Genomic DNA, 20,794 nt, shown 5'->3' with positions numbered 1-20,794 from the left:
GACGCGCTGATCAGCAACCACATGGGGCTCTTGCCGGGTGACTTTCGGGATGCTCGGTCGTGCACAACAATTCAATACGACAGTATCTCAGATGCAAGCTTTTCGAATGCGAGAGTTAAGGCGATCAGATTGCTTGGTTGAACAAGCTCAATGGGAAGTTGTAAGATGGTTCGTACGGAGTACTCCGTAACTGCAATCGATTAACGGGTGTGGGGGTTTTACGAGATGAAATCCAGGAACCACCACGGCTCGGTTGGGGTAATCGGATTTAGGTGGCGGGGTAGGCCGACATGTGGATCCTCAATCTCGGCACGGATGCGACCCGGCCAGTTTATGTAAGCACCCGAAAGCGAGCCCCCATATCTGCACTATTGCTCATTCCAACACACCTATAATTACAAATCTGGGTACGTGCATTTTGATTTTTGGTACTTTTCCGCCAAGTGAGCGATGAAATAATTGCCTCTAGAACATTTCGAAAGCTGTCACTCCTTATTGTCCGATAAGTTTTCGACTGAGATCATCTTCCTGTTATTTCATACGTAAGTGAGATAGCTTTGCAGTAGTTTATTTATAGAGATTCTACTTCCTGACTTGACGACCGACTGATACTACTTGAGATGGAAAGCTCTGGGCTATCCACCTCATCTCCGACGGCGTCCACTGTAACTCCTTCCCCCAACACGCATCATCTCATCCAAAACCATCCAGAAGAGCCAACCCTTAACATTCTCATAAGCCCATCGTCTCGTAGACTCGGGAGTTGCGTGATACCCAACCAGCCACAACACGGCAATGATGCTGCAAACGATGCCTCGTCTCACCAACTCGTTTCCGCCAAACTCGGCAACGCCCAAGAGCATTGCCTCACAGATGACATAGGGCCAGTAGTTGCTGGGATGCCACACAAATCCCATGCTCGACCCAGTTTCAATTCGTCCGTTCCGAATAGTTGTGTTGCTAGGGCCCGGAAGAAAGACGGCAAGAGGCGATCTCAGCCCTGCGATACGCCACTGGAAGTAGCAGGCCGATAACATGATGATACCGGCAAAGAGGCGGTCGAAAAGGGAACTCCCGTCAATGTTGAGAACCCATACCACCGGCGTGAATGGTACGGCGGCGGTGTAGAGAAGTGCGATGAGGGGAAGGGCGGCGAATTGGCGGGTGAGGACATTGGCCTTGCCTGGTAGGTCCGACCAGGCCGTAGAAGGTCCCGATTGTGGGGCCGGTCTTTGGCCTTTGAACGGCGGATTGTCCACCGGGGTTTCGTCGACTTTGAAAGACACCATAATTTTAACGATAATAGGATCAAGTGAATGCTTTGAGGAATTGCGTCTCCACGGATTTAACCCTCTTAGATCTAATCGGGCGACCTTTTACATATGGTTTCAACGAGCGCTACGAAGGTTGGATTCTCCAAGACAATAGTACCTAGGCAATATTGAGTTCTGGGGAGAAGCATCATCTGGCATTTATACTCGCAATCCTAAGCTGTGCCACCGTCAGCGGGGGCCTGTTGCCTACTCTGCCTCAACCAAAGTTTGAAGGGATTCGGACCACGACGTTGCTTACGGTTAGTTTCTAGAGCCTTCGACAGGGATCCTCAGCCACCACCAGGCAGCACACCCTATTTAAGCCCCCGCGGTGACACCTAACCTGATCGTTGCACAATCGCGACACGTTGCACCCGGCCCCCAGCCTGTCAGACCCTTCGGAACTTTGGCTTTTGCCAGGTACTCTGTTGGATTAATTCTTGGCCAGATCTTACCGTTGGTTGGTTGTGGCCGTAGGTACCTGCATGTGGATTTCCAAACGCGCATTACCTTAGCTTAAGAGGAAATCGCGTGTGCCATCAAGTGGGACTTTGGCATTTTGACTGATCTCAGCAAAGCTTTCAGTGCACACATCAGGAGCATCGAAAGTGACTGAAACATAAAGAAGGGGGATTTCTACTAAAGGCGTCTTAAGTGGGGGATGGGAATACGCGACATAAATCTCGCGGATCAATCACAATCGTTGCAACGAATGAGGCACCCAAATCAAAAAAGAAGGACCACAAGTCGAAAGCGACATGAAATATAGTGAGTTTTTAAATACAAGAATCGAAAATGGTCTGCTGCACGAGCGTCTCCATGTTTTTTTCGCTACGAATTTGTAATCGGGTCGGTTAAGGCAACGGGTCCTGACCTCTTGGTAATTGAAGCCATCACGACATCTCCAAGATGTCACCCACTATCCCGTCCAAGCGCCTTTGAAACGTCCCGAAAAGGTCCTACTTTATACAGAAGAAATAAAATCAACTTCTCTCGGAGTTAGTCCAGCCGCCTTGGGCTATCGCGGTTCTACCCATCCCTCTACTGGTACGTCTTCAACAGCTCGTTGTAGTAGTTGTATCCAGTGCCCGTCTCGGGCTCAAAGGAGAAGATGTAAGAGCCCCACATCGATCCAGCGGCCCAGAACGCCGCTCCCTGCCACACGTCGCTGTTTTCCTGGAGGTAGTCTAGCAGACCGGCGACGGCCTCCTTGCACTGGGCGTTGGCGCCGCCGGCGAACTCGCCGAGAACACCGACCTTCTTGTTGGTGCGGAGCCACGCGGTAGCATCCTTGACACGCTCGACTCCAATGGTGGCGGAGACACAGTCGGCAGAGGTACCGCTGCTGTCGCTGTCGAGGTACTGGTGCATCTCGTAGACGGTCTTGTCGAGAGGATCCGTCAGGCCCTTCATGTTGTCGTTGACGCTCGTCCAGCTGTGGGCGCCCGTCCAGGAGTTACCCTCGGCCCAGATCCAGTTTTCGGAGCCGGTGGCGCGGATACCGTCGATGGCGGCCTGGTTGAGCTTGAGGACGAGGTCCTGGTCCATGGAGTTGTATTCGTTGTTGGTGTCGAACACGACGTTGGCGTTGGACTTGAACTGCGTGGCCAAGTTGGTGAAGTAGGTCTTAAAGGCGGCGGTGTCGGTGATGATGTTGTTCTGGAAGCGGCCGTAGTTGTGGGCGTCGAGGACGGCGTAGCCGCCGGCGGAGGTGATTTGCTCAATCGCCTTGGTCAGGCCGGCGAGGTAGGCGGCGTCGAACGTGCCGGTGAGGCCACTGGGAACGAGACGTTCCATGAGGTAGCTGACACGGAAAGTCGTGTATCCATCCTTCAGGAGAGTCTAGCACATATCAGTCAATGGTTGGTCTTATTATCCGTCTCAAGTTCTCATTGACTCACTGTGATGGAGTTGGCGTCGGGGAAGACGTAGTCCTTGCCGACGGTACCGGGAAGGGAGCCGGGACCGAACTCGGCGCCGGACTGGTTGATACCGAACCACTTGAACTTTCCACTCTTGACGGGAGTCGAAGAAGCGGACGCGGCAGGGGCAGACGCAGAGGTAGGGGCGGCAGCCTTCGAGGATGTAGAAGCCTTCGTGGTGGCGGGAGCAGCCGAGGAGACCGCGGCGGCAGCGGTAGTCGAGGGCTTAGCAGCAGTGGTAGTAGGCTTCACCTCAGCGGCAGAGGGCTTAGCAGAAGTAGCCGAAGACTTGGCCGGAGCACTCGAAGACTTGACGGGGATGACGATCGAGGCGGCGTGGGTAGACGTTGACGAAGCTGGCTTGGTGTCAACAGGCTTCGCGGATGATGACACGGAAACGACGGCGGGGGCCGAGGTCGAAGAAGGCGAGCTAGTCGTCGTGGGCACATGGGGCGCGACGTCGCTGGCGTAAGCCGGTTTGGACTTACAAGACCGTCTCGTCGATGTCCTCAGGGTGGTGGCCTGGGCCTGGGCGCTGACGGCGCCGGCGGCGCTTCCTTGGACGCACTGGCTGTAGTATTCGTTCTGAACTGTGCACGTGTAACCGGACACGCAGGTTGTCTCGCCGGTGAATCCCTTGCCGCCGCAGGGCATGTAGGGGCCGGCCGCGGCCATGGCTCCGCTGACAAGAGCGGTGCTGAGGATGAGTCCCTTCATGATGAATTCCAGATTCAGGGTAAAAAGAGAGTGTGTGTCGAAGTCTGAAAAAGAGTGACTAAAGTTTTGTGAATGAACGTGGTGATGCAAAAGAGTGTAAGGCCCTGAACGAGGGAGAAGAAGAAACTTGGTGGGATGCAACGAACAGCGGTATTCTTTCTTCGAAATAGCAAGTCTGGCTCGAGGTCTTATATTCGTGTTACTCCTGGAGTTGAGATTGCCGTCCCAATGCAACCTAGACTGATCATGGTGCCGACTGGCCGGAACGGTGAAGGTCGAGATCCCTGCTATGTGGATGGGATTCGTGGGGCCACCGCACCCGCTGAATCGCCCCATCGCCCTCTCGCACCGGTTTGGCCCCCGTGGGAGGTGACGTGAGGGGCAGAATTGCTTGTTTGTGGACACGCGAAGCACGATCTGGTGGTGTTACCGGGATATTGCCTGCTCTCCCTTCATTTGGTTTCTCCTCCTTCATTTCCTTGGCGGCGTTCTAGAGTGGTTCTTTTGGTGGTTCGCCACTTCACCCGGCGGTTCATCTGGCGGTTCGTCTGATGTTTGTGTCTTTGTTGGTTAGACTTCCCGGGGAGGCAAAGGGATGGATGCGGCGCAGTGGGCAAATATTGGGCCAACCACGCGGGTAAATGAGCACGTTACTTTACGAAATCAGCGCACTCCCGGAATTGTGTCATTAAATCATCAAGTCCCAAAGGATTAGGTTAAGGTTCGACCGTTGCAATCTTAGATATAGTTGAAGCATTCAACGATGCTTAACTCAATATCCTGTTGTTGACCCCACGCTGATGATTCCTCTGCATCTTGAAATCGAAGCCCCCTCTCAAGACATGAAGTTGGTTTGTTTCCTTCACCCAAGCTGCCAAAGTCTTGGCTTTGCTTGGATGAGGACGATCTTTCTGGGGCAGAGCCCGGCCAGGCTTGCGTGCCGTTTACGCCGTGCCGGATCCGAAAGGGCGAGTGGAACCCTCTAAGCCGGGCATCCGAGTCGTTTCAGATTTAGAGTGCTTAATTCTTTTTAACTTTTTTTGCTATGAGCTCCCACGGCTCACACACCACATCGGGAGAAGCCGCACTAGCCCTACAAGGGAGTCTCCGCAGATAGTAATTCATCTCCGTAGTATCTCTCCATTGAGCTTACTTGTAAGTAGCTTCGATCCCTACTTTCTCCTGGCAGGCCGCAGCGGCGTTTATCAGCTTGCTTATCTGCGCGACGGTAAATTAAGTCCAATGGGCATCTTACCCCATGGCGCTGGGTCAATTGAATCAATACTTCGGCGGGGTTGGTTCGTTGTCATTGACACAGGCTCACCCTCGCGGTTGATGAAATCCCTAGGTCAAATGTCTCAAATTCGCACATTTGCACAAATGTCATCATTTGCTCGTATGAGAACAAAATTGACCAAATACGGCAGCCCGTATTAATAATGCAATGCTTACGAAGACGCTTGTATTGAGACCTAAAGCCTCTAGGCCAGACCAATGAAGGGAATTGTGCGGTTGTACCTAACGTCTAGCTGGCTACTAATGCGGACTCATGCCAACTCTTGGGTGGTCTCCCTGAAACCCCATACTCTTCTGCCCATTCATGTTATTAGGCCAATTAGAGAGGTCATGTATCTAGAATGAAGGTGGGCACTTGAAGTAGCCCCTGGAACATGTTCTGGATGACGGGGTTGCTCTCTGAACTTCGTAATAGATAAGTCGCTTAACTTAGATAGAGTAACTACTTAAGTACTATTCAAGTGTTGTGATCTGCACCGCCCGTCTCGATAGGACGAGCGCTACTTGTGACGCAGCTAACTACAAGTTAGGACTGCTACGTATGGTTCGATGGACAACAGTGGACTGGGCATAAAACCCGATTGGCAGTCTGTCGGTTGCTTATTCTTGTCTGTGACAATGGCCCAGCCTCCATATCAAGGTCAAAGGTCGATTGAAATGGATCAGAGACTGAAACATTTGGAACCCTCAACAACACAATCACAGCGCTTATGCATCACCTTTAAGCGTCGAGATACGAGATCATGCTATCATGGCCTCATCATCAGTCACAATCCCATCTCTGTTGACCCTGTCGCAAGTGACTGTTTGTAAGCAATGCATACGTACTTTAATTATATGATTTGTCTCTAATGAGAACCTCTTTCTTGTCAAGATGTCCGCAACTCTCCTATCTTTATTACTGAATCATAAATCCACATGCACTTCGTAAGAGCACTGGGATATCAATCCTTGTGCAGACGGGCTGAAACCTGATATGCCAAATTCTCATAGCGTACCTAACAGAAGGGAAGACGTTGTGTGGTCAGATTGATGCCTCACTGACAGTTACTTCTCATATCTTGGAGCCATGCTAGAGGTCGCCTCCAACTGACGATTCTTCTGGTAAGTGTCAATTTACCACAATCTAGCACCGACTCTGAGTGTGACGTTTGTCAGAAGACGCGAAAGATTGTTAAATTCATCATGACATAGGCAGTTGCGCTTTCAATCAGAAAATTTATTCATGTTTAGTCAGATATCTGGAAGTGAGCTGCTACAATTTTTGTTTGTTGTTCAAACTGAAGACGGCATCCCAAATCGCCTCCTAGGTACATCTAACAGTCAGAATCTGGGGGTGAATCTAAGCTGCACGCTACGACGCCATTGGCCAACTTAGTAGAACCTTCTCGAGTAACTAGATTGCATTAGTTCGCAAGGGCTATGTTCAGAGAGCGCAAGCATCTGGGGACAGACAGAAACTTTGCGATGCGCGATCTCTGAAGCTAAGATAACCACTTACTGCTGGGTGTTGTAATAAAAGCAACGTCCTTAGGACTGTTCTCAGGATCGGTACAAGTTTTCCAACGGAGCGAAAACTTGGTGCCTCCAGGAATCCCTAGTTCGTCGGACCGATTCTTGATGGCGTACTCGACATCGCCCTTTCTGATAGCCGAGGGGACTCCAGTGCCGTAGCAGGCTAGTTCAACAGCCGACGCAGTACCAAACAAGATCATAACAGCAGCGTGAATAATGGTGGACTTCATGTTATCGGCGATGCAAGTCTATAAGGTATGAAGCGAATGTGGTAGAAAGAGAATGAGTGAGGTGAAAAGGCTGATGCAACCGATACTTGTCAGGTACTGGACTGCACTTCTTTAGTAGTTCTCTGCAGTATTATATATAACGTCTTCCAAAGCTCAAGCACTACTCGAGGCAGGTTGATACAGTCCACGGTCCTCATAGTGATCGTGGAAAAGTCAAAGTTTTTGAGTCATGATTTTAGTTCGGCGACTCCTTCGGACGTCATTAACCCCGCGTCGCTATGACATGAATACCCAGTGGGCGCACTGCGTCGTCATGGAAGGATGTGCTACAGGCCGGCCAGTACGCAAGACTGATGAACAAAGGGCTCTCAGCTCACTTTCGTGTACTTGACAGAAATGAGTTGTCAAGCTTGTTGAGGAGGACCTTGCCGTTGACCACAGGAACCATATCAAGAACTGCGTCCACCGTTGGTGCCTCGTTGATGTGAATATTTCCTCCCAGTCGCTTTCAACACTACATGTACCTGGTGTTGCGAATTGTCCGGCGAGAATCGACCACAATCCCTGAAGACGTTAGTACACTTCCCCAGTCTCATGTTGTTCGCCCCTTACGATGCCTATTCTGGGATTTGGCCACTTTTGTGCACGCCTTTGGATAAACACTTCTCAGCAAATCTTCATAAGGCTTGTTATCTCGATCCAGATTGTATTGATTCATTCAATTTATTGGTTGCTCATCAGGCCGTTCGCCAGATTTCCTCAACTTACTTTATTGAGCGCCTCCTTATAGCTTACACTACTCTCATGAGCGATCAAGCGCAAATACCTGAAACTCGGCCGCCCACCACGAGTGCCGCATCAAATGACAGTATGACCACAGTGGGCGGCCGAGTGAAGCAGCTGCCCGTAGGTTACGAATCTAAGTACATTCCAACGAGTCAGACAGCTTATAGACGAGACATCCCTGTTGGCTTCGGCTCTTTCTCGCTTCATCCACAGAAAGGTTCAAATGTCTGTTATGAGGCATGATTGGGAGGTTCCGGATCGCATCAGTCTCAAGGGGCCACATGAGCGTATTGCACACTGGCAGCAAGTAATGCTATCCCATAGCTTCAAGTATGGAGAGACTATAAGTGCCTGTGACATTGATTTAAACAAGCTACCAATCGCCTATTTCCTAGATGTGTGTTGCCCTTTACTTGTGTGGATGGCACAGCCTGCATGCAGCTTTGAATACTGCTCTGTTTTCTCGTTCCGACAATATCACAGTATGAGTGACTGTCGTGAGCTTGGAAAGGGTTTCTTTTTTCTCAACAACCTATATTCTTCGTCTTCTGTCCTCTTCCTCCTGATGGCCGGCCTCAAGGTGACTCTTAAGCCATTGATCCCCTAGCGCTTTCTGAGCTGTCACCGCAATTTATTCTGTATGTCCTGTCAGGCCGACGCAACCCTCATACCTTCTTTCCATGTTTTCTTAGCACATCGCCTTGTGTAACTGCATCCTGCTGTTTCGAGACATTCCATACTGAATGCCAAATAAGCACTTCGCTCTTGTCTTCGCTCGAGCTGTCTTGACTTTTAGCGCTAACCAAGCGATCTCGGTAGAGTTGAAATCAGAACGTTAAGCTTCAATCGCCGTTCTTAACCGCCTGTGGTACAGGTTCTTGCAGTAATTAATATGCCTATCACGGCGCGCACGGGTGCCTGCATATAACCATACAAGAAACCCGGCGTAGAAGGAGAAGTGCCTCTATGTCTAAGTCTACTTTGAGAAAGAGTTTTGGATTGAAGCATCGGCAATTTGATTTGTTTGTCTGAAAGCTGCCTACTTTATGTTCGAGTACTAAGTCAGAACACCCCCATTCGGCCACCCCCCCCCCCCTTTCGGCTACCCTATTAAAAGTAGGTCTAGTAATATCGCTAATAACTATAGTTAATTAATTAACTACTTTCTACTACTATTCTAATATACCTACTATTCTTACTAAGTAATTTAACCTTTATTATTTAATTAAAACTAATTAAACGCTTATTAATATCTTCTTAAGCTCTTTTTATATTTTTAATATTAATAAACTTAGTATTTAAGTTTATTTAAATACTTTTCTTTTTTTAAAAAACTATATACTTAACTTTAGTTTTTAAAACTCGAACTTATTATTAAAATAAAATTAATAAAAAGGATTTTTTATTAAAGGTTTTTTTAATTTTATAAAAAAGTAAATATTAAGTATTATAATTAAAATTAAGCTTTATAAAGAGCTTTAGTTATTAATAAAAGTTACTAACTTTTTAAAATATTAACTAATTAATAATAAATACTATAAAAATTTAATTAACGACTTTAATAATTTTAATAATTATTTATTAAGTACTAATAATATTATTTAATAATATAATTAAGCTAAATAATACTATAAAATTACTAAGAAATATAATAATATTAAGTAGTTATAAGCTAATTACTTTTTAATTACTTTATATATTATTCTTTATTAAATTAAATAAATAAGTTATAATATAATAAGCTAAGAAGTACTGCTTTTTAATAATAATAAAATTATTTATTATATCTTTTTTATTAAGCTCCTTTTATAAATAAGTTTTAATAAAATTAAAAATAATTATATTTAATAATTAAAAAAATAGAAAAGATATTTAATAATAAAAATAATAAATAGATATTATTAATATAGTACTTTTATATAAATTTTATTATTATATAACTCTTATATTTATTTAAAATTAATAATTAAAGCTCTAATTATAAGTTAAGTCCCTAAGTTAGAGAGGGCTGAGTTTATATTAAAAAACTACTCTTAATTATATTAAAATAGTTTAGTTTATAATCTACTTATTATTTATTATTATAAACTCCTAATTATCGAGACCCTTAAGCTTAAGGGGGAACTAATTTTACTAAACTAACTTCTTTTTATAGATTTTTAATAATTTAATAACGATATTACTAATAAAAATATATTTAATAATAAAAATTTAAAAACGTAATTAAAGCTCTTTTTTTTATATTACGTTAGCCTTAGTTATATTTAAAACTAGCTTATTAAATTCTTTACCCTTAAAAATATTAATTTTATATTATATTTATTAACATATTTAATATTTTTAATTTTTAATATATTCAGTAATTAGAATTAGGGCTTAATTATCTTAGTAATTATTTTATTAATATAATTAAAACTTCTAAAACGACTTTGTTAAACTTTAATAAATAAGTTTCTTTTTAAAAAAAAGTATTTATTTATCTCTTTTTAAAAAAAATAACTATCTCTCTAAGTTTATAAAACTTATTTAATAAATCTTTTAATTTATTTATAAGTTAATATAACTCTTAAAATATATTAAATATAAACCTATTTAACTAGCTTATTTTCTTATTTAAAAAAGAAGTTTTTATTAGTTTATAAAAATAATTACTTTAGCTTATTAACCTTATTAATAATTCTAAAGTATATTCTTTAGAACCCCGAACTTAATTAAGGCCCTTTTAATTAAAATATTATATTTAATTATTTAGAGCGCTTAAATAACTTTATTTTTAATATATAATATTATAATATAATAAAAAATATATTTAGATAATAATTATAATTATTATAGTTATTTATAAATTAAGGGTAGGATTTTAATTAGGGTAGCTAAGAGGGATTTTTGGGGTAGCCGAATGGGGGGGGGGGGGGGTGGCCGAATGGGGGTGTTCCGACTTATATCAGTATTGTGGATATTCGTTCCGAAATGTCCAAACACACGGGCTTGTCATCAAACTTGGATAATCCGCACACCCTGGCTCCCTTTCCGTCAACATAGATGCCTGACTTCTCCAGAATTGCCGGCCTGAATGACCACAATTGATACACAAACATCACGATGCCGCCGACGCGAACAGCTAAGTCGGACGAGGCCAGGAAGGCAGCGAATGCTGCAGTGTACGGAGTGAGGCCGGGCTTCCAGGGCGGGCCACCAGCTCTCCCCGGCGCGTCTTACGCGACACTGGTGGGCCACTTCGCGTCCGGCTCACATGCGGAGGTACCCTATGATCCATTCACCCCGGGCAACATCAAGGCAGAATATCCCATGTCAGTCAAGGCCGAGCCGCAGTTCGATCAAGGAAAACCTGTATCTCAATTCGCCTCAGACGCCGCAGCTGCTGTGCAATTCGACGCCGATGACTTCAGCGACGATGAGTATCTCAGCTTCAACGAAACAGCACCGGCACCGAAGAAGACCTTCAAGCCGAAGGCCGCAAGAGCACCGCGACCCACAGGACCCAGAGGATCTGTCAGCGCTTGCTTCCGAATTGATGGCGAGTGGCAGAACCAGCGTGTCGAATGGCTCGGCCATGCCACGAGGGCGGTGATGTTTCGAGACAAATTAACGCCGTGAGTTGCCTTGCCCACTGAGTTGGGAGACTATGGAATACTGGGGCTTGCCAGAGCCGCGAGGCCCACACCAAAACTGACGACATTGCCAGGGCACACATTGACACGCTGCTCTCCTTCAAGGAAACCTGCGAACGCCTCACTTCATTCAGCTTCGACTATCACGACGTCGACTATGATTCTACCAACTCTGCTACGGAGCTTACTGACGACGATGTCATCAAGATAGCCCATGCCTGTCCTAAGCTGAAAATCATTTCCCTCCCAGGCACATCGGGCCTCACAGAAAAGGCATTTCTTGCGCTGTGCAAATATTGTCCCGACCTCACAAATCTGCACATCAGTACTGCCTCGAGAAATGAGTCGAATACGGGCCACAACATAGTATTTGAGGCGCTGACAGATCATCCGGAGTGGGTGCCAAAGTTGAAGGAGCTTCGTATCGCGAAGATGAGCTGGACAAGCAGCGTACTGCGAGTTCTGTCGAAGGCACGACCGAAGCTCCACATTGTACTTGTATCAACCAGAGAGGAAAAGAAATGGGGTGATTGGGAGTTGGTACACTCTCAGTCTGAGTGGTGGAATGGAAAGTGCCAGGACAGGTCCGGAGTGGCTAAGAGGGAGCAAAGGAGATTCAACCAGTCCATTGAGAATGGCTATTGGTAGGAAGACTGAATTGAGATTGAGGACGAACAAACCCCACTCTCAAAGTCATCGGATGGCTTGGATAGACACAGCTTTCAGGCAGATTGTGGTGAAAGGAAGAAGAGTTGTCAGAATCGAGTTTTGTACATTTTGATATGCTCAACTATTTCCGCATACGCAGAAGCTAGGAAGCCCGCTGTCCGCCACATAAACATAGTGCAACGGGGAGGAGAATTTCGACCGACGAAGGAATGCGGTTGGAGTTGCTACTTCTGTCCAGAATAAGTTGGGTTGGGTGCATTTCTTTCAGCGTTCATTTATGCCGAGCACATGATTGAAGACTCACGCTGCCAGTAACAAAACATAATCACTGTCAGGTTGTGCCTGTTTGCCTCGCCTAGATGTTTTGATCAAATTTTCAGAAGTCGGACATCACCATAGCGGCCTACCTACTCCAATCTTATCGAAGAGATGTTTTTTTCCGAAGCCAACACCCTTGAACCGGACATCATCATTGACAGCTGCGTCTAATTCACCACATAACTACGAGTAAGATGTCTGTAAGTGCTAGAAAGTTTTGCTCGGGTCATTCTCAACAACGTCCATCGTGCTCGACTAGGGTGTGAAAGTCCCATATGAACCAAACGTGAGCTCCTATGTCGATTTCAGCATCTTGGCAAGGCAACGAAACGTCGTCAGTTAACGATTCATCATCATCATCATCATCATTGGCATGGGAATTATCATCGAATCATTTCAACTTGCACGGAGATTGAGTTAGACATGTTTGATTTGCATACACCATTCACTCGACTAAGTATATCAGGATATTCGGGTTCCTATTGCAAGACAAACAGCATCGTAGAGATAGACAGCACAAGAGCCAGCATTTTCCAACAAGCCCGCAGCGAGCCAGCAGCATTCTCATCCTCGTCGCCGGAATTCCCCTCATTGTCATCACCGTTTCCGCCATCTCCATTGCCCTCGCCTGATGCCCCATTCACGTCTCCAGGGCCGGCTGCCCACTTGAAGCTGGACACAACCTTGTCTGTGTACCCAGGAACTGATCCTATGGTGTCATCGTCGTTGGTGGTCGAGCCCGGCACACACTTGGCGCCATTCCACTTGACATTTGCCACCACGGTCCATAGACTGGTCATGTTTGTCAAGGTCTCCCAGGTATAGTAGAGCTTACAATTCGCCGCCTCATATCTGAACTGTACCGGGACGCCATCGAGATCGTCGTCGAGGTATATGTTGGCTGAGTTGACGGTCCAGGTATCCGTAGGTAAGCCCGCGAGCGGGGGGTTAGACTCGGCAAAGGGCGTCATATCGATTCCCTCTGGGGGCTTGACGAAAGCCCCGAGAGCAGAATAAATGGTCTGATAAGGTCCCAGCGAAATGACTGGTCCGCCCTTGGTTCCTCCCACAGCTTGCATCGGCGCATCGATAGGTCGTCCCCCCATAGCCACGACTTGAATGCCTAGCTCCCGGGTCATCATGCCGACGATGTAGGCACAGGCAGACGCGCAGTGTCCATCGGTGAGAATGACCGTGTCCTCTGGCTTGAACCACGGCTCTGGGATCTCGAAGATGCCGGGCAAGCCGGTACGGGCGTAGGCTACTTCCCAAGGTTGCACAACATTAGTGTAGTTGCTGCCCTCGATTGTCTCAGGGCCGTAAAAGTCCTCCCAGCTTGTGAAGTTTTTCAAGTCTTCGTCGACGAAGCCTTTGAAACCAACCGGGTAAGGAAGGGACTTCAGGTCTGCGCCTAGTCTCTCAGCAGTCCTTCCGACCCAATTCAAAGCAGCGTGCGCCCGAACCCGCATATTCATGTGCGCTTCTGCACCGGCCTCTGGGAATAGTGTCGCATATAGGCTCATTGCGTTGGCCACAAGACCACCACCGTTACCCTGCAGATCTATGATGAGCTTAGATTTGTTCTGGCTCTTGCTCCTATTGACGAATTTGCTAGCAACCCTGGCAAACTCTATGGGATCCTCGAGCGCCTCAAGAACAGTTCTAGCAGTTCCGTTTTGGGACATGAAGACATTCACAGCCAGTACAGCAGTGTCTTTCAGAGTCGACTCGTTGAAGAGGTAGCCGCTGATATACCTGTCTTCGTGGATGACAGAAGGTTCAGGATACCCCTCCAAGGCCGGAGAAAATGGAATTCTCGTAGTATCGAGGGTGACTTCGGCCTCGCCGTCATCAAGCGGTACCTCAAAGCGCTCATGAACAGCTTGACCAGATGTAATGCCGGAGAAATTTGCAACAATGCGAGCTCTGTTGACGACAGTTGCCTCCGTTCCGTTGGCGAATTCAATGACGCTTTCGTCACCGAGGGTTGTGTGTAGATGCCTGCCAGCAGTCGCCGTCTCAAGGACGTTTTCTAGCGCTTTGCTATACAGTTGCTCATTGTAGGCCGCATCGGGATCCTGGTCTCGAGAGTTGTCGACAGACCGCTGCTGAATGTAGTCGACAATGGGCGCCGTATCGAAGGACTTGACCTCGGAAGCATTATATCCTTGTTCCGTGCTCTTCTGGTAGTCAGCTAGTAAGGACTTGCGTTAGTGATTTCTGAAAGGCAGTCCCAGATCTATCCCTTTGCCCCTTTCCGAGCCTTCGCATATAAGAGAGGGGAGCATGGCCAGGAGGGGAAATAACAATCATGGAATTCCCTACTTACAGTAAAGGTAAATTCTGGGCGACTTGATGCCATCTTCCGAAATCGATATAAACAACGCTGGCGTAGAAAAGCTGATCAATACACCCAGAACAGGCGACCAGGACAAGTGCCCATCCCGAGGCTTGACGTTAATCAGTCTGTAAAGATCAACAGTGAAGTCAATTTGAGACTCGTAACCTCCATTTTCGAGGGACTGGGTAATGTTGTCGAGGCCACCAAAGATATCGACGCCTGGGTAAAGGTACTCTGCGGGAGGGTCTAGAAGAATGTCGACGGTACTCTGATATTCAAGCCATGGTCGCAAATAGCGAACAAGCGCTGTATCTCTTTCAACGTCCACTGAGATTGACCTAAGGCACTGGTATGCCAGGGAAGGCTTCACCACAACATCGTCTGCAGGGCGTCAGCCTATGTTCCACCTGATGTGTCTGTAGTCGCTGTTGGTCCTTCACCCCCAGCCTAAAGCTTTCGCGTGGCACGACAGGGGGCGAATGCGAGGACGAACCATATCCTGGTATTCAACAGAAGACCTGATAGTATCTGCTCGCGGAAAGGAGCTACGTAACATACCGGTCGTGTTTGTTATAATTGCTTCGTCGTAGACCCTTCCAATCTCGGCACAAGCTTCGCCAACCGCGACCTGTCTCCGGAGCTGCGGTGTAGATGCAGCCGGAGCGGCGACCGCAAATGCCGTAACGGGAAGAGCTCGTGCGAAGAGCGATGTGAGCCGCACCATTGTTCTTACAACTACTACTCCGAAGCAATCGCTCAAGAGCACAAGAAAGGCAATTGACGATCCGCGCAAGGCACGCCATGATCGGGCGCCGCCGACCTTAAGAAGGCGCGCGCGTCCAAGACATTTGGCGACGCATCGCAATTAGCGGCCCTTCCTTCTGTGGCACCAACAAGCATACAAAAGTCCCGAATTGAGGCGATGCATGAGTTGGCAAGGCTGGGTCGCATTGGCGGTACTTGGCAAAGTCGAACACCGTTTGTCATCCAACGAGTTGAAAGAGAAATTGGCCCGATTTTGCACCAACATTTGATGGGAAGCAACCCGTCGAGACGGATCAAAGTAGGGCAAGGGGCCAGCATCAGTATAAGTATTCAGCTTGGCCGCAAGCTGGGCTTGGCTCGTGACTTGTTGAACATAGGTGATCCACAACTCTAGGCATCACGTAGGGGTTTCCTAGCTGTTGGTTGGCGTGTCTTGGAAATGTGGTGCGGTCTATGAATGCTGCCAAGACGGAAGGATGCACCACAACCCACGCCAAACTTCACAAAAACAGAAATACACATCATCGAGCAGACTGGCCATCGCCGCCCTCTAGGCGCAAGGCCTACCTCTATTTAACAGTCTTCAAGCGTGATTGTCTCATCCATGAAGCTTCCTAGCTGACCCGTACCTACACTCTGAACATAGGGGAGGTAGGTAGGCTATCTGGGGAGAATTCGAGGGTAACAATCTGTTCTTCCTTCCGACGCCGCCGTAGCCAGGGTAGAACAAGACTCCCGGTGCCCTTACTGTCCTTCTTTAAGCTACGTTTCTACTATTCATACATTGCGCTACTCAGACCTACTCTGCGTGTCTAGAAGTTTTTGGATCATGATGTTCAAGTTGGTTCGTATGATGTGGTGAAAAGTTTCCTAATTCGGTAATCGGAGCCGTTGAACGTGTTGTGTCTCAAAATCCGGCACCGGGGAAGTGGGGTAAAAACGGCAACTGAAAGACTCTTTGTTCGCCGCTTTCCTCGGCCACATTACTCCGATCCATCTGCAGGGACCAACAGCGCTGGCTAGATCGTGCCATCGCGTAAGCTTACCTCAATACTCAGATCGCGGGGTTCTCTTTGACTCATGCAAGGGCTCAAAGCGGAAGCTACAATGGAGGACCCGCAGCGGCCAGCTGGACGGACAGCGGAGGCTAAGCTTCATCAAGGAAACATTAAGAAGCATGACCGGCCCATCTAGAAAGCAGGGCGCACATGGCAGATGATAAACTTGCTCATAACTGGTGGACGTAAAGCGCCATGTGATAGATAACGCGGACCAAGCATCATCTCATTACTAATTCTATGGATTCGGGGCGCCTCGTGATTAAGCTTCCAGTGTCCGATTTCCGGAGATGTGTCAAGTGGATACTCCGAGTTTAGCCAGCCCACCTTGCCGGGCTGGTGGAGCGCGCTTAGCTTATCTGTGAGTCCGAAACTCCGACGGCTTTGAGTCAAGAACACGGAGCAGCCCACTTCATTCTTATCAAGAGTGTCCCGCACCGCAATACCGACACATCTCGAACTTGATTTCACCCCCCATAGACTTTACACCACACAGGCTTAAGAACAGACGAAATAAGGGACGCTTAAGAACACACATCACGGATAAATATGGGTTCATTACCACAAGCAACACCTTTCAGGGTCGCCATCGTCAAAGCCTACGAGATCGACGAGCCAAAACACAGAGGGATGTTGCAGTCGTTCCGAGATAACGTCCTACAACAAGTTCCGGATGCAATAATCGACGCATATCGGCCAATGAAGGATGACGGCCACCTTCCAGCGCCTGCGGACTACGATCTCATCATTATCACCGGCGGACTGAGTAACCTGTGCCAGGCGACTTATGAGCCTTGGGTCGACACCACGCTGGAATGGATTCGACAGGTGGTGGGGCAGCAACACGTCACGAAAACCAAGCTTCTCGGCATCTGCTGGGGTCATCAGGCAATTGCGACAGCTCTTTCTGGCAAAGTCGGGAGTTTTGAACATCCAAGAGTGAGCATTGAGGAACAGCGCAGGAAATATGGAGGCTCTATAAGGCAGATGCTAAGCTAGTTCTCTAGGTTGGCGTGGAAGTTCTCGCTCTGAACGATGATGGTAAAGCAATTTTTGGCAAGGATGCGCTGGTAAGTACTCTCTGCAGCATATTATCCGTGATCAATCCCTAGGTTCCAGTCGTTAAGTCCTCAATCCCATTAGAAAATCACAAAGTTTCACAAGCGCTTTGTGCAGAATGTACCCAACGGCTTCAAGCCATTGGCGCCTGAGAACGAAATCCTCATGTCCGACTCTGGACTTGTCTTATCGCTTCAAGGCCACCCAGAGATTTACGGCGAGCTTTCCAGGCAACTTTTCGAGATGAACGTTCCATATTACAGAGCTACACTGCCAACCGAGGATGATCTTCAACGATACTACTCTGAGATGTCCTCGAGTGAGCAGGACGCCAAGCTCATTTTCCAGAAGGTAACGGAATGGGCGCAGTCAAGATTTCCTCAATAGTCAGACATGGGGGTTTTAGATATGATTGATGAAGTATGGATTTTGTCAATGAAGACTACAGCGTTCCCCTTTATCATCAAGATATATTCAATTCGAATGAACTGGGAATAGGTTAAACTTTGATATTGTTTGGGAAATTAGGTGATCAAAGAGGTCCAAGTTTCGGATCATTATCCTCTAATCTGGCGTACTCTTGTTGGGCTTTGATAGCAACATGGTGGCCCCATGGTCCACCTGCCGACTTCAGTAAAGCAATAGCTCGACAATGCGTTTCAGGATGACGGCAGTACGCAGCGGTGTAATAGAAGATCGCAACCGCTCCTATGTCAACTGCTATCTTCCGACTCTCAATGTCATCCAAAAAGGTAGAGAGTTGCATAATGAGCCCATTTGAAGAGTCCGGCTCTGAAGAAAAAGGCGATATAGAAATCATCTCTGTGATAATGCGCCATACTTTTAGTATTTTTACGCAGGGATCGGAGGCCAATTGCGGCTGTTGTAAGATGAAGAGTGCAAATTTGTCGGACCATTGACGCAATGATTCCGCCACGACCTGGTGCGTTCTCCCTTTGGATCCTGTGTGTTTTGGCGGAACCACAAGAACATAAGTCAAGAGGTCGAGCTGAGCATTCCGAGCGTGAGCGACACTGGAAAACTCAGGCATTATTTGCTCCGGGGCTTGGACTACCTTCGGTGGCACGCTGGGGGGTATCGGCAACATTCTTGATTGCAGGACCAAAATATGGAAGATCGGTTTTATCTGACTCCGTATGAGGTGGCCTCCTGGCGACCCAAAGGTGGTGGTAGATGGTGGGGCGGTGTGGGATAACCACGTTGATAGGATCTTGAAGCTGCTTGTGAGATGTCGAACAGCGTCCTGATAGCCCCCACGCAGCCACTCAAACATTATACCGAGGATAGAACACACGAGTGTAATCTCGAGAGCTGACCATCCTCGATGGGTCATATGCATATTGAGGAGACTGACAGCTCTCGTGTACTCTGCTTCGGCGTATTTATACAGGCTAACGGCATTCGAGTCCGAGTGTTGAGCGAGGCCAGACTTCAAAGACTCGTGGAGGGAACCAATGGCAACGAGCATTTGATGGACACATTGTTCTCGGTAGCTTAGTTGCAAGATGGTGGTGCTCCAGAACTCCACGTCAAAGTATCCAGCAAACTCAGGAGCTGAGTGTCCTTGATAAAAGTTGATCCAGCGGCCGGTTTGCGGGGCTAGCTGATAGATGGCATCGTTAGGATTGGGCCGCGGTACGATTGATACGTATGCGTTTTTTGCGAGGAGCGAACTGCGCCGTTCATTGCTCGAATCTTCGACAAAGTCGCAGACTCTTCCTGTAGAACTACATCGAAGGCATGAGGGTCGTTCCAAGCCGCATCTCACATGGCGAATTCTGTGCCCGGAGAAGATTCACTTAGCTTGCAAATTCACGCTGTTCTCAAGCGCCTTGTCGGCGCAGCATATGGACCGCATTGATAGAACCGTATCCAGCCAACAAATCGGCTCACTTACCGGCAAGTCGCGCAGCCAAGACGAGTGCGGGTATGTTTGGCCCTTTTTCGTGTCACTGTTGAGACAAGTTGATCGCTGTTGGCGTGTTCGTTGGAGACTGTGTTTGCGTTGGTCGGACTGTGCCTTTTCAGGGGCGCTAACAATACCATGTCTATGTTGGTTGCGTCGGCAAGTGTACGGCGTGGATGTAACTGCGTCAAGGGCTCGGGCTCTTTGAGATGTTGAGATTCCCTAAAGAGGGTGAATGAGAATCTTCCATATGAGTCACTGAGTTTGAGAGGAAAAGGAGCAGGTAAAGATATTGGAGGTACGGTTGAAGCTCAGTTACCGGCCGGTCGTCGAGGACCGTCCTTGCAAAAGCAATGCCTCAGCCCCGCTTCTTCCGCAAACATTGGTTATCGGCGGACCACGGGTATTTCTCATTGGTCGGAGCAAGCATCATGTCCAATCACACCTGTGAATCGATAATATCAGGATCCACATCTTGTTGGACGGCGTTCTGCCCTGCAAAACCAGGGACCGGCGAGACATCGCGCATCGCGGGCATTGACCGTAGGCCCTAGTCCCATCGGTGCGGAGGATTCACCAAGTGTCCATCTTGTTTCCATGTGCTGTGCCTCTTCAGGAACTAAACTGGATGAAGCAAGACAGATTCCTAAGCATCCGGCACGTGAGGACTGCCGAACGTGAAGGCGCGATATTACCAGCCTCGGGGACGCCGTATCACGAGTAAACTCAAGGAGGAAAAAATGTTCAGACTGGCTCTGGAACTCCAAAGTATTGAGATAATCTCTCCGTATCGAGAGTCGGGATGGGAAATACTGCATCTTATCGTGGATGCGAGGGTCGCCATCCACCCATCTTTATGATTAATTAGAGAAATTCTGAAGCTGGCGGACCTAATTGCCGATAACTTGTGGCTGCTTGCCACAGTCATTGGAAAATAAGAGACTCAGCCTGGAACAAATAGACTAATCTGAACGGACGTCCGAAGAGCTCTGCGTTTTTACATGGTGCATTTGTCTCCCTCGAGTTCCTGATTGTTGGACTCACAACTGCGGACTTCCAAGAATAGGGAAAAGCCAAGTGATCTCAGCCTTGAGATAAAGCCTGCGAAAGACGACGTAGGACCAAATTGCGTGACGGGACTCCCTCACATGATCGGGAAGCAATGCAAGCCATCATCATCCGCATCGCCAGAGAAAGAAGAAGAGGACAAGGTTCAAGTCCTGTTCAAGGAGTTGATGGTCAGAAC

The 20,794-nt window shown here is 47.7% G+C and overlaps 7 protein-coding genes across 7 annotated transcripts; 2 read left to right on the top strand and 5 right to left on the bottom strand.

The window, feature by feature from the left end:
* Positions 1 to 644: 644 nt before the first annotated feature.
* On the bottom strand, positions 645 to 1,289 carry CCOS01_01761 (uncharacterized protein; the record flags this gene model as incomplete). The annotated part of the gene is made up of 1 exon (XM_060449954.1): positions 645 to 1,289. The coding sequence occupies one exon, from the start codon at positions 1,287 to 1,289 to the stop codon at positions 645 to 647; it is 645 nt and encodes a 214-aa protein (XP_060318604.1).
* Positions 1,290 to 2,354: 1,065 nt separating this feature from the next.
* Positions 2,355 to 3,952, bottom strand: CCOS01_01760 (endoglucanase 3; the record flags this gene model as incomplete). The annotated part of the gene is made up of 2 exons (XM_060449953.1): positions 2,355 to 3,155; positions 3,215 to 3,952. The coding sequence occupies 2 exons, from the start codon at positions 3,950 to 3,952 to the stop codon at positions 2,355 to 2,357; spliced, it is 1,539 nt and encodes a 512-aa protein (XP_060318603.1).
* A 2,612-nt stretch (positions 3,953 to 6,564) lies between these two features.
* On the bottom strand, positions 6,565 to 6,993 carry CCOS01_01759 (uncharacterized protein; the record flags this gene model as incomplete). Its single annotated transcript, XM_060449952.1, has 2 exons — positions 6,565 to 6,644; positions 6,750 to 6,993. The coding sequence occupies 2 exons, from the start codon at positions 6,991 to 6,993 to the stop codon at positions 6,565 to 6,567; spliced, it is 324 nt and encodes a 107-aa protein (XP_060318602.1).
* A 3,888-nt stretch (positions 6,994 to 10,881) lies between these two features.
* On the top strand, positions 10,882 to 12,059 carry CCOS01_01758 (uncharacterized protein; the record flags this gene model as incomplete). Its single annotated transcript, XM_060449951.1, has 2 exons — positions 10,882 to 11,393; positions 11,486 to 12,059. 2 exons carry the CDS (start codon positions 10,882 to 10,884, stop codon positions 12,057 to 12,059), a joined length of 1,086 nt encoding a protein of 361 aa, XP_060318601.1.
* Positions 12,060 to 12,877: 818 nt separating this feature from the next.
* Positions 12,878 to 15,463, bottom strand: CCOS01_01757 (peptidase S41 family protein; the record flags this gene model as incomplete). Its single annotated transcript, XM_060449950.1, has 3 exons — positions 12,878 to 14,592; positions 14,728 to 15,120; positions 15,298 to 15,463. 3 exons carry the CDS (start codon positions 15,461 to 15,463, stop codon positions 12,878 to 12,880), a joined length of 2,274 nt encoding a protein of 757 aa, XP_060318600.1.
* A 1,648-nt stretch (positions 15,464 to 17,111) lies between these two features.
* CCOS01_01756 (uncharacterized protein) lies at positions 17,112 to 18,008 on the top strand (the record flags this gene model as incomplete). Its single annotated transcript, XM_060449949.1, has 3 exons — positions 17,112 to 17,501; positions 17,570 to 17,632; positions 17,706 to 18,008. 3 exons carry the CDS (start codon positions 17,112 to 17,114, stop codon positions 18,006 to 18,008), a joined length of 756 nt encoding a protein of 251 aa, XP_060318599.1.
* A 145-nt stretch (positions 18,009 to 18,153) lies between these two features.
* CCOS01_01755 (uncharacterized protein) lies at positions 18,154 to 19,688 on the bottom strand (the record flags this gene model as incomplete). Its single annotated transcript, XM_060449948.1, has 3 exons — positions 18,154 to 18,630; positions 18,697 to 19,420; positions 19,540 to 19,688. The coding sequence occupies 3 exons, from the start codon at positions 19,686 to 19,688 to the stop codon at positions 18,154 to 18,156; spliced, it is 1,350 nt and encodes a 449-aa protein (XP_060318598.1).
* Positions 19,689 to 20,794: the final 1,106 nt, after the last annotated feature.

This window comes from Colletotrichum costaricense (genome assembly GCF_030867565.1).
Source record: "Colletotrichum costaricense strain IMI 309622 chromosome Unknown Scaffold_2.1, whole genome shotgun sequence".
NCBI lineage: Eukaryota > Fungi > Ascomycota > Sordariomycetes > Glomerellales > Glomerellaceae > Colletotrichum > Colletotrichum costaricense.
The sequence above is the reverse complement of the archived record's forward strand: the minus strand, read 5'-3'. Positions and strand labels throughout refer to the sequence as shown.